General features: G+C 60.4%; 1 protein-coding gene across 3 annotated transcripts in view; it reads right to left on the minus strand.

The window, feature by feature from the left end:
• psmc3ip (PSMC3 interacting protein) overlaps positions 1-4309 on the minus strand; it is a 59336-nt gene extending 55027 nt beyond the window's left edge. For 2 of the 3 annotated variants that reach the window (XM_072487726.1, XM_072487724.1), the window contains exon 1: positions 4217-4309. In XM_072487726.1, the coding sequence (XP_072343827.1) occupies positions 4217-4241 (25 nt within the window). In that variant the 5' untranslated portion in view covers positions 4242-4309. The remainder of the gene's footprint in view (positions 1-4216) is intronic. The other variant, XM_072487725.1, reaches the window with a different exon arrangement.
• Between the last annotated feature and the right edge of the window lie 8174 nt (positions 4310-12483).

Raw genomic sequence — 12483 nt, forward strand, 5'->3', positions numbered from 1 at the left:
CGACCCCCCCCCCCCCCAAACACCCGGACCGACCCCCCCCAACCCGGACCGACCCCCCCCCCCCAAACACCCGGACCGACCCCCCCCCCCCCAAACACCCGGACCGACCCCCCCCCCCCCAAACACCCGGACCGAACCCCCCCCCCAACCCGGACCGAACCCCCCCCCCCAAACACCCGGACCGACCCCCCCCCCAAACACCCGGACCGACCCCCCCCCCAAACACCCGGACCGACCCCCCCCCCCCCAAACACCCGGACCGACCCCCCCCCCCCCCAAACACCCGGACCGACCCCCCCCCCCCCCAAACACCCGGACCGACCCCCCCCCCCCCCCAAACACCCGGACCGACCCCCCCCCCCCCCCAAACACCCGGACCGACCCCCCCCCCCCCCAAACACCCGGACCGACCCCCCCCCCCCCCAAACACCCGGACCGACCCCCCCCCCCCCCCAAACACCCGGACCGACCCCCCCCCCCCCCAAACACCCGGACCGACCCCCCCCCCCCCAAACACCCGGACCGACCCCCCCCCCCCCCAAACACCCGGACCGACCCCCCCTCCCCCAAACACCCGGACCGACCCCCCCTCCCCCAAACACCCGGACCGACCCCCCCCCCCCCCCAAACACCCGGACCGACCCCCCCCCCCCCCAAACACCCGGACCGACCCCCCCCCCCCCCCCAAACACCCGGACCGACCCCCCCCCCCCCCAAACACCCGGACCGACCCCCCCCCCCCCCCAAACACCCGGACCGACCCCCCCCCCCCCCCAAACACCCGGACCGACCCCCCCCCCCCCCAAACACCCGGACCGACCCCCCCCCCCCCAAACACCCGGACCGACCCCCCCCCCCCCCAAACACCCGGACCGACCCCCCCCCCCCCCAAACACCCGGACCGACCCCCCCCCCCCCCAAACACCCGGACCGACCCCCCCCCCCCCCAAACACCCGGACCGACCCCCCCCCCCCCCAAACACCCGGACCGACCCCCCCCCCCCCCAAACACCCGGACCGACCCCCCCCCCCCCAAACACCCGGACCGACCCCCCCCCCCCCCCAAACACCCGGACCGACCCCCCCCCCCCCCAAACACCCGGACCGACCCCCCCCCCCCCCCAAACACCCGGACCGACCCCCCCCCCCCCCCAAACACCCGGACCGACCCCCCCCCCCCCCCAAACACCCGGACCGACCCCCCCCCCCCCCAAACACCCGGACCGACCCCCCCCCCCCCCCAAACACCCGGACCGACCCCCCCCCCCCCCAAACACCCGGACCGACCCCCCCCCCCCCCCCCAAAACACCCGGACCGACCCGACCCTAAACCGGACAAACTAACCCGCACCGTCCGTGATTTTATTTATATAACAAAATGTTCAAAAAAATTCTCTGGTCAGGAATTCGCGATTGGGGAAGGAACGCGGCAAAAACATCAGACCCCCCCCAACCCGGGCCGACCCCCCCCCCCAACACCCGGACCGACCCCCCCCCCCCCCCAACCCCCAAACCGACCCCCCCCCCCCAACACCCGGACCGACCCCCCCCCCCCCCCCCCCAACACCCGGACCGACCCCCCCCCCCCAACACCCGGACCGACCCCCCCCCCCAACACCCGGACCGACCCCACCCCCCAGACCGACCCCCCCCCCCAAACACCTGGACTCCCCCCCCCCCAAACACCCGGACCGACCCCCCCCCCAAACACCCGGACCGACCCCCCCCCCCCCCCCAACCCCCAAACCGACCCCCCCCCCTCCAACCCCCAAACCGACCCCCCCCCCCCCAACCCCCAAACCGACCCCCCCCCCCCCCAACACCCGGACCGACCCCCCCCCCAACACCCGGACCGACCCCCCCCCCCCCCAACACCCGGACCGACCCCACCCCCCAGACCGACCCCCCCCCCCCAAACACCCGGACCGACCCCCCCCCAAACACCCGGACCGACCCCCCCCCCCAAACACCCGGACCGACCCCCCCCCCCCCAAACACCCGGACCGACCCCCCCCCAACCCGGACCGACCCCCCCCCCCCCCAAACACCCGGACCGACCCCCCCCCCCCCCAAACACCCGGACCGACCCCCCCCCCCCCAAACACCCGGACCGACCCCCCCCCCCCAAACACCCGGACCGACCCCCCCCAACCCGGACCGACCCCCCCCCCCCCAAACACCCGGACCGACCCCCCCCCCCCCAAACACCCGGACCGACCCCCCCCCCCCCAACACCCGGACCGACCCCACCCCCCAGACCGACCCCCCCCCCCCAAACACCCGGACCGACCCCCCCCCAAACACCCGGACCGACCCCCCCCCCCAAACACCCGGACCGACCCCCCCCCCCCAAACACCCGGACCGACCCCACCCCCCAGACCGACCCCCCCCCCCCCAAACACCCGGACCGACCCCCCCCCAAACACCCGGACCGACCCCCCCCCCCAAACACCCGGACCGACCCCCCCCCCCCCAAACACCCGGACCGACCCCCCCCCAACCCGGACCGACCCCCCCCCCCCCCAAACACCCGGACCGACCCCCCCCCCCCCCAAACACCCGGACCGACCCCCCCCCCCCCAAACACCCGGACCGACCCCCCCCCAACCCGGACCGACCCCCCCCCCCCCCAAACACCCGGACCGACCCCCCCCCCCCCCCAAACACCCGGACCGACCCCCCCCCCCCCCCCAAACACCCGGACCGACCCCCCCCCCCCCCCCAAACACCCGGACCGACCCCCCCCCCCAAACACCCGGACCGACCCCCCCCCCCAAACACCCGGACCGACCCCACCCCCCAGACCGACCCCCCCCCCCCAAACACCCGGACCGACCCCCCCCCAAACACCCGGACCGACCCCCCCCCCCAAACACCCGGACCGACCCCCCCCCCCCCAAACACCCGGACCGACCCCCCCCAACCCGGACCGACCCCCCCCCCCCCCAAACACCCGGACCGACCCCCCCCCCCCCCAAACACCCGGACCGACCCCCCCCCCCCAAACACCCGGACCGACCCCCCCCAACCCGGACCGACCCCCCCCCCCCCAAACACCCGGACCGACCCCCCCCCCCCCCCCCCAAACACCCGGACCGACCCCCCCCCCCCCCCCAAACACCCGGACCGACCCCCCCCCCCCCCCAAACACCCGGACCGACCCCCCCCCCCCCCAAACACCCGGACCGACCCCCCCCCCCCCCCAAACACCCGGACCGACCCCCCCCCCCCCCCCAAACACCCGGACCGACCCCCCCCCCCCCCCCAAACACCCGGACCGACCCCCCCCCCCCCCCCCCCCAAACACCCGGACCGACCCCCCCCCCCCCCCCAAACACCCGGACCGACCCCCCCCCCCCCCCCCCCCCAAACACCCGGACCGACCCCCCCCCCCCCCCCCCCCCCAAACACCCGGACCGACCCCCCCCCCCCCCCCCCCCCAAACACCCGGACCGACCCCCCCCCCCCCCCCCCCCAAACACCCGGACCGACCCCCCCCCCCCCCCCCCCCCCAAACACCCGGACCGACCCCCCCCCCCCCCCCCCCCCCAAACACCCGGACCGACCCCCCCCCCCCCCCCCCCCCCCAAACACCCGGACCGACCCCCCCCCCCCCCCCCCCCCAAACACCCGGACCGACCCCCCCCCCCCCCCCCCCCCAAACACCCGGACCGACCCCCCCCCCCCCCCCCCCCCCAAACACCCGGACCGACCCCCCCCCCCCCCCCCCCCCCAAACACCCGGACCGACCCCCCCCCCCCCCCCCCCCAAACACCCGGACCGACCCCCCCCCCCCCCCCCCCCAAACACCCGGACCGACCCCCCCCCCCCCCCCCCCCAAACACCCGGACCGACCCCCCCCCCCCCCCCCCAAACACCCGGACCGACCCCCCCCCCCCCCCCCCCCCAAACACCCGGACCGACCCCCCCCCCCCCCCCCCCCAAACACCCGGACCGACCCCCCCCCCCCCCCCCCCCAAACACCCGGACCGACCCCCCCCCCCCCCCCCCAAACACCCGGACCGACCCCCCCCCCCCCCCCCCCAAACACCCGGACCGACCCCCCCCCCCCCCCCCCCCAAACACCCGGACCGACCCCCCCCCCCAAACACCCGGACCGACCCCCCCCCCCCCCCCCCCCAACACCCGGACCGACCCCCCCCCCCCCCCCCCAAAACACCCGGACCGACCCGACCCTAAACCGGACAAACTAACCCGCACCGTCCCGGCGCCCGCTCATGGCAGCTGCTGGGGGGGGGGCGGTTTTTCGGTGGAGCCAAATTTCGCGCCGTTTTACAGCGCATGCGCATGAAGACGAGACCAGCTTCTGGAGGCGAGGTCAGGTCTGAAGGGGGAGGGATCGGGTTCCAGGGGGCGGGGTCAGGTTTCAGGGGGCGGGGCCAGGTTCCAGGGGGCGGGGCCAGGTTTCAAGGGCCGGGTCAGGTTCCAGGGGGCGGGGTCAGGTTCCAGGGGGCGGGGTCAGGTTCCAAGGGGCGGGGTCAGGTTCCAAGGGGCGGTGTCAGGTCTGAAGGGGGAGGAATCAGGATCCAGGGGGCGGGATCAGGTTCCAGGGGGCAGGGTCAGGGTCTAGGGGGCGGGGTCAGGGTCTAGGGGGCGGGGTCAGGTTCCAGGGGGCAGGGGCAGGTTCCAGGGGGCGGGGTCAGGTTCCAGGGGGCGGGGTCAGGTTCCAGGGGGCGGGGTCAGGTTCCAGGGGGCGGGGTCAGGTTCCAGGGGGCGGGGTCAGGTTCCAGGGGGGCGGGGTCAGGTTCCGGGGGCAGGGCCAGGTTCCAAGGGGCAGGGTCAGGTTTGAAGGGGAGGGATCAGGTTCCAGGGGGCGGGGTCAGGTTTCAGGGATGGGGTCAGGTTCCAGGGGGCAGGGTCATGTTTGAAGGGGAGGGGTCAGGTTTGAAGGGGAGGGGTCAGGTTCCAGGTGGCGAGGTCAGGTTTCAGGGGTGGGGTCAGGTTTGAAGGGGAGGGGTCATGTTTGAAGGGGGAAGGGTCAGGTTCCAGGGGGTGGGGTCAGGTTTCTGGGGCAGGGTCAGGTTTCAGGGACGGGGTCAGGTTCCAGGGGGCGGGGTCATGTTTGAAGGGGAGGGGTCAGGTTTGAAGGGGGAAGGGTCAGGTTCCAGGGGGCGGGGTCAGGTTTCTGGGGCAGGGTCAGGTTTCAGGGGTGGGGTCAGGTTCCGGGAGATGGGGCGAACGGCCCGAGTCTGGGTCACCCTGACCGACACCCCGGGGACTGCAGTGGTCAAGGCGGCAGTTCATCACCTGCTGAAGGGCAACTAGGGATGGGCAATAATTGCTGACCTGGCCAAAGATGCCCACATCCCGGGAATGCCCCCTGGAAAGGACCCGTGAAACCCCACATGAAGCGGGACCATTGTCGACCCAGTCATTCCCATGGATGAAGTGGAGCTGCCGAGGGGCAGCCCCTGGTGCTCCTGGCACCAGGTGCAGTTTTCCAACTTCTTGATCTCCATGGCTGGGCCACCACACGTAGTACCGGGCCAACATTTTCATTTTGGAGACACCTGGGTGTCCGCTGTGAAGGTCCTGCAATATCGCTCCCTGGCCATATTTGAGGATGTCCACCCAGGAATCCCACAGGATATTGTCCACCACACGGAGTTCCACTACTTTTGTGGTAAAAACCCTCAGGTCCTCTTGGAGGGCTAGGTGCTGGGTCCTGTCCGCACGATGTGGTGGAGCCTGCCACCAGCGAGTCCCCCTGTGTCGAAGCCTTTGAGCCACTGTTACCGCTCATAAGTCCAAGGTTGCAGGGCAGCACGGTGGCACAGTGAGTAGCACTGCTGCCTCACGGCACCGAGGTCCCAGGTTCGATCCCAGCTCTGGGTCACTGTCCATGTGGAGTTTGTACATTCTCCTCATGCTTGCATGGGTTTCGCCCCCACAACACAGAGATGTGCAGGCTAGGAAATTGGCCACGCTAAATTGCCCCTCAATTGGCAAAAAATTAGATACTTTAAATTTAAAAAAAAGAAAAAAAAGAAGTCCAAGGTTGCAACTACCTCGTCAGATTCCTCTGGCGTTGCGCAGTGGGAGGCGGCTGAGAGCGTCCGCGTGGGGAATCTTCGTCCCAGCGCAATGTTCCAAAATATACTCATACGCCACCAGGAGAGCCCCAACGCTGAACGTGGGCAGAAACCACCAGAATTGTCCTGTCTTCGAATAAACCCACAAGCGGTTTATGGTCAGTATAAGCCGTGAACGCATGGCCGTCGAATGCCGAACTTTTCTATTTGGGCGAAATTTTGCTTTGCCGCGTACAAGGTGCGTGAAGCGAACGTAATGGGTCACGCAGATGATTCCCAACTTCTCCAAGCGGTCCAGTTCGGTGTCTACCATCGGCTTCAAAGTGTAAGGAATGGGTCGGGCCCAGAAATAACGTAGTTGAGCCTCCGGGTCCACTGATATCCTAGTGGAGGCCCCCCCGGATGGTACCGTGGCCCTCCTGGGACACCTCTGGGAAAAGTGCCAACACCACATCTGGTCCATTCGGCATACTCGCTGCCAGTCCAAACGGAGGCGTTTTTACAAGTCACGCTCCAGCAAATTAGGACCGGAACCTTTCACCAACACCACTGGCAGATTCACCGACTGGGATTCGCATTCCACGGGAACTTCCGATGTGCCTGCGATCTCTGTATATATTGAAGTGCTGGGTGTCGGTATCTTTCAACGCTAAGGCGTTTATCCTGGAGCAAGTTTTGTCGTATGTGCAGCGGCTGATCAGAGATTTACGGGATGTGGGTGTTGCTGGTTAGGCCAGCATTTATTTCCCATCCCGAGTTGCCCTTCAGAAGGTAGTGGTGAGCTGCCTTCTTGAACAGTCCATGTGGTGTAGGTACACCCACTATGCTATTAGGGAGGGAGTTCCAGGATGTTGCCCCAGCGACAGTGAAGGAACGACGATATATTTCCAAGTCAGGGTGGTGAGTGAGTTGGAGGGGAACCTCCAGGTGGTGGGGTTCCCAGATATTTGCTACTCTTGTCCTACTAGATGGTAGTGGTTGTGGGTTTGGAAGGTGCAGTATACGGAACCTTGGTGAGTTACTGCAGTGCATCTTGTAGATGGTACACACGGCTGCCACTGTCGTCAGTGGTGGAGGGTTTGAATGTTTGTGGAAGGGGAAGCAATCAAGCGGCCCAGTTTCTATCAAAGCTAGTCCGACTTGCCTGCATTTGGCCTATATCCCTCTGTACCCACCATGTAACTGTCAAACTGCTTTTTAAAAAATTTAGAGTACACAATTATTTTTTTCCAATTAAGGGGCAATTTTAGCATGACCAATCCACCTAACCTGCACATCTGTGGGTTGTGGAGGTGAAACACTTGCAGACATGGGGAGAATGTGCAAAACTCTCCATGGACAGTGACCCAGGGCCGGGATTCAAACCCGGGTCCTCAGCACCGCAGTCCCAGTGCTAACCACTGTGCCACCTGCCACCCTTACATTTCTCCAAATTAAACTCCATCTGCCATTCATTGGCCCACTGGCCCAATTGGTCAAGATCCTTGTAATCTTGCATAACATTCTTCACTATCCACTATGCCACCAATCTTGGGGTCATCCGGAAACTTACTAACCATGCCTCCTACATTCTCATCCAAATCATTATATGTAACAAATAACAGTGGACCCAGCACTGAGCCCTGTGGCACTCCGCTGGTCACAGGCCTCCAGTTTGAAAAGCAACCCTCCACAACTACCTTTTGGCTTCGGTCGCCAAGCCAATTTTGTATCCAATTGGCTACCTTGCCCTGGATTCCGTGAGATTTAACCTTTTGCAACAACCTACCATACGGTATCTTATCAAAGGCCTGGCTAAAGTCCATGTAGACAACGTCGACTGCGCTGCCCTCATCTACCTTCTTGGTTACCCCTTTAAAAAAATCAATCAAATTGGTGAGACATGACTTTCCCCTTACAAAGCTATGCTGACTTTCCCTAATTAGCCCATGCCTGTGGATCCTGTCCCTCAGAATGCCTTCTAACAATTTACCCACTACCGAAGTAAGGCTAACCGGTCTGTGGTTCCCAGGCTTATCCCGACAGCCCTTTTTGAACAAGGGCACAACATTTGCTACCCTCCAAACTTCAGGCACTTCTCTTATGGCTGTCGATGATTCAAATATCTCAGCTTGGGGGCCGGCAATTTCCGCCCATCGTAGAGCTCGCAACTCTAGCTGCCGATATGGACCCCAGCACTTCCGGGTCAGAAGCCGCGTATGCGCATGGCAGTGGCCATGCCGTGCCCCATAGCGGACTCAGCCCACAGACCTGGACCGGCAAAGTAGTGCCCCACATCGGCCGTTCGCACCCACATTGTTCCCAGCCCCGAATGAAGCCCCCCTCCCCCCCAATCGGCCCTCCCCCGACTGTGGCGGCCCCGGACTGAGTCTGCAGCCGCCTCGCGAGGTTCCCGTACACCTGGGATCATGTTAGAACCACGCCGCCATTTGACGGGTCAGGGACGGAGTACCGTGGGGCGGGCCTCAGCCTTGAGGCGGTGGATATTCGGCACGGCGTACTCGTTGAATTTGGTACCATCTTTAACTTCTTTAGTTAGTCATGGACGGTGTGTCTTTCCCGGAGACTCTCTCACTGGAATGTTTCTTGTGTGGAGTATTCTGAAATATATATTAAAATTTCTGACCTATCCCTTAATTTAATCTCCCAGTTCACTTTAACCAGATGTCTTTTTGCAAATATTTTTGAGGCATTTTCAATTGTTACAAAAACACAGTACTAATAACCGTCACTCCCAAACCAAACTCCAAATACAAAAAGGAACCCCTATATTCCAGCCCACATCATGTCCCTTTTTCTAACCCTCCTTCACTCAAACCCACCTCCTGTAACTCCCCCCCCCCCCCCCCCCCCGCTCACTCTTACCATTCCTGAAAAAAGTTGGATGAAGAATCTCTACCGAGAGAACACCTCCTCCTCTGAACCCCGATAGCAAACTTATCTTCTCCAAGTGCTGAAATTCCACCAGATCATTCACCCAGCCCACCACTAGGCGGCTCCAAATCCCGCCACCCTAACAATATCCACCTCCAGGCTGTCAGGGAGGTCTGATTTTCTCCTGATTTCTGCTGATCTGGTGTTAAAAACTGGAGCAGATATAACTGAAGGTGTTTCGTGTCGGTGGGCATAAGTAAATTATAAAATCTACCAGTAACTGTCCCGGTCAAATATTTTCATCTGGCGAATGTGAATGCTGTTCTGATTTTGCTGATTTATGGATCAATAATGCTTTCATTCTAATCATAACCCAAAAAATTTGTACATCTGATAATAAATGTTCTTTAATATTCATTTATGGGGATTGTGCACATTCCTGGCTAGGCCAGTTATTAATTATTAACTTATTGCCTGTCCCTAATTGCCTTTGAGAAGGTGGTGTTAATTATATTCTTCAACCACTGTGGTTTCTGTGGTACAGGTGTACTCACAGTGCTGTTAGGGAGGATTTTCACCCAGCAATAGTGAAGTCACAACAATATATTTCCAAGTCAAGCCTTCTTCAAAAGGTGGAGGCAGGACTGGGGTGGGGGGGGGGGGGACGCTGACAGTCAGGGATCTGTACACTGAACGAGCTGAGAGAGATTCCAACTAACAGGTGGCAAAAAATTTGGGTACCTGCAGCATAAAAACTTTCTGCAAAAAGAAACAAGGATGCACCCACGACAGTCACTATGAGAGGAATTGCTGGAGTCAGACATTTTAGGCAAAGGGAACTTGTTATAACCTGCCTAATTACTACTGGCTGGGGACAAATGGAAATCCCACAATCCTTAGTGAGTATGAGCTTCTCCAATGAGGGGGATGGAGAAATCATTAGCAGTCATCTGCATAAATAGAGCTGGCCAGCGTGGAACCAGCTAGAGAGGAGTGAGCAGTGGTGGAGTACTGCTGCTGTTGTACATATGTAATTGTAAATAAAGTTATTTATTTCGATTCTACAAACTCGTGCTGGATTCGTCGTGGCCCTCACAAAAGAACTGTAGCGACATGTACAGAGGACTGATAGGGACGGCCGACACCCAACTGGACATAGAAAATACAGCACAGAACAGGCCCTTCGGCCCACGATGTTGTGCCGAACCTTTGTCCTAGATTAATCATAGATTATCATTGAATTTACAGTGCAGAAGGAGGCCATTCGGCCCTTTGAGTCTGCACCGGCTCTTGGAAAGAGCACCCTACCCAAACTCAACACCTCCACCCAACACCAAGGGCAATTTGGACATTAAGGGCAATTTATCATTGGCCAATTCACCTAACCCGCACATCTTTGGATTGTGGGAGGAAACCCACGCACACACGGGGAGGACGTGCAGACTCCGCACAGACAGTGACCCAAGCCGGAATCGAACCTGGGACCCTGGAGCTGTGAAGCAATTGTGCTATCCACAATGCTACCGTGCTGCCCTTGAGAACAAATAAATCTACACTATATCATTTAACCGTAATCCATGTACCTATCCAATAGCTGCTTGAAGGTCCCTAATGTTTCCGACTCAACTACTTCCACAGGCAGTGCATTCCATGCCCCCACTACTCTCTGGGTAAAGAACCTACCTCTGATATGCCTCCTATATCTTCCACCTATCACCTTAAATTTATGTCCCCTTGTAATGGTTTGTTCCACCCGGGGAAAAAGTCTCTGACTGTCTACTCTATCTATTCCCTGATCATCTTATAAACCTCTATCAAGTCGCCCCTCATCCTTCTCCGTTCTAATGAGAAAGGGCCTAGCACCCTTAACCTTTCCTCGTAAGACCTACTCTCCATTTCAGGCAACATCCTGGTAAATCTTCTTTGCACCTTTTCCAAAGCTTCCACATCCTTCCTAAAATGAGGCGACCAGAACTGTACACAGTACTCCAAATGTGGCCTTACCAAAGTTTTGTACAGCTGCATCATCACCTCACGGCTCTTAAATTCAATCCCTCTGTTAATGAACGCGAGCACACCATAGGCCTTCTTCACAGCTCTATCCACTTGAGTGGCAACTTTCAAAGATGTATGAACATAGACCCCAAGATCTCTGCTCTTGACGAGATAAGGGGGAAGTGGAAGGAGGACCTGGGGTTCTAAATAGGATGGGGATTTTGAGGCAAAACACTGCACAGGGTCAACTCCACCTCCACATGCATAAGGCTTAGCCTGACGCAGGCTAAAAGTGGTACACAGAGCCCACTTGACCAGAACCTGAATGAGCAGGCTCTTCCCAGAGGGGGAGGACAGGTGAGAATGGTGCCAAGGACGCCCGGCCAACCACGTCCACATGTTCTGGTCTTGCCACAGACTGGCTGGGTCCTGGACAGCCTTCTTCGAGGCAATGGCCAAAGTGGTGGGGATGAGGATGGAGCTATGTCCAAAAGTGGCAGTGTTTGGGGTATCAGAACAGCCAGACCTCTTCATTGGGAGGAGGGCCGATGCCCTTGCCTTCCTGATCGCCCGCAGAAGAATCCTGCTCGGCTGGTGGTCAGCAGTGTGCCTAAATCTGCAGACTAGCTGTCCGACCTGTCGGAATTTCTTCAAATGGAGAAAATCAAATTCGCCATCCGTGGGTCGGAAGGCTTCCTCAGAACGTGGGAGCCATTCACCCGACTGTTCCGGGACCTGTTTGTGGCCAACAGCTAAGTAGCCAAGAACAAAGGGAGAGTTGACATGACACAGAAGGGAAGAAAGTGTGTGTGTGTGTGGGGGTCCGGGGAAGTTCAACCAAACCCAACAAGAGAACCAGGGGGGTGGTGGCGAGGGCAAAAGCAACAATGGGAATCGGGGGAGAAAAGAGAGGGGAAAACAGGCGAGGGATACACAGGCGACCACAGCAAACGCTGCAAGGAAAAGACAAAAGAACGGAAAGAGACTGTGAAAAATCCATGTAAATAGTTAAAACGGAGCTTGATGTAAATAACTTTGAGGGTACAGCCAAGGTGCTCCCTTGCAAAATTCTCATGGTTCTAATTGTCTCTATATTTGTTATGTATACCAAAAAACCTAATAAAAACATTTTAAAAATGTATATATATATTTCCAAGTCAGGATGGTGAGTGGCTTGGAGGGAATCTTCCAGTTGGTGACGTCTCCATGTATCTTTTGCTCTTGTAGTTCTAGATATTGCAGTCGCAAGTTTTGAAGATGCTGTCTGAGGAGCCTTGGTGAGTTCCTGCAGTGTGTGTTGTGGATAGTGCACACGGCTGCCTCTGTACCTCGATGTTGGGGACTCCCAGGGCAATGCTCTTCTGACCATATACCAGTTTTCTTAAAAACATTATTAAAATAATAAAAATAAATAGAATAAAATAAGTTTAAATGCCATTATTTAAAAAAAAATGTATTTTATAAAAACATGTATCAAAACAAGTTACAGTAAATAAACACTCCAGCAATCAACTGTAGTCTGTAGATTTTCCCCCTTTTTCACCCCCTCCCCTCCCACCC

Source organism: Scyliorhinus torazame, chromosome 21 (genome assembly GCF_047496885.1).
Source record: "Scyliorhinus torazame isolate Kashiwa2021f chromosome 21, sScyTor2.1, whole genome shotgun sequence".
NCBI lineage: Eukaryota > Metazoa > Chordata > Chondrichthyes > Carcharhiniformes > Scyliorhinidae > Scyliorhinus > Scyliorhinus torazame.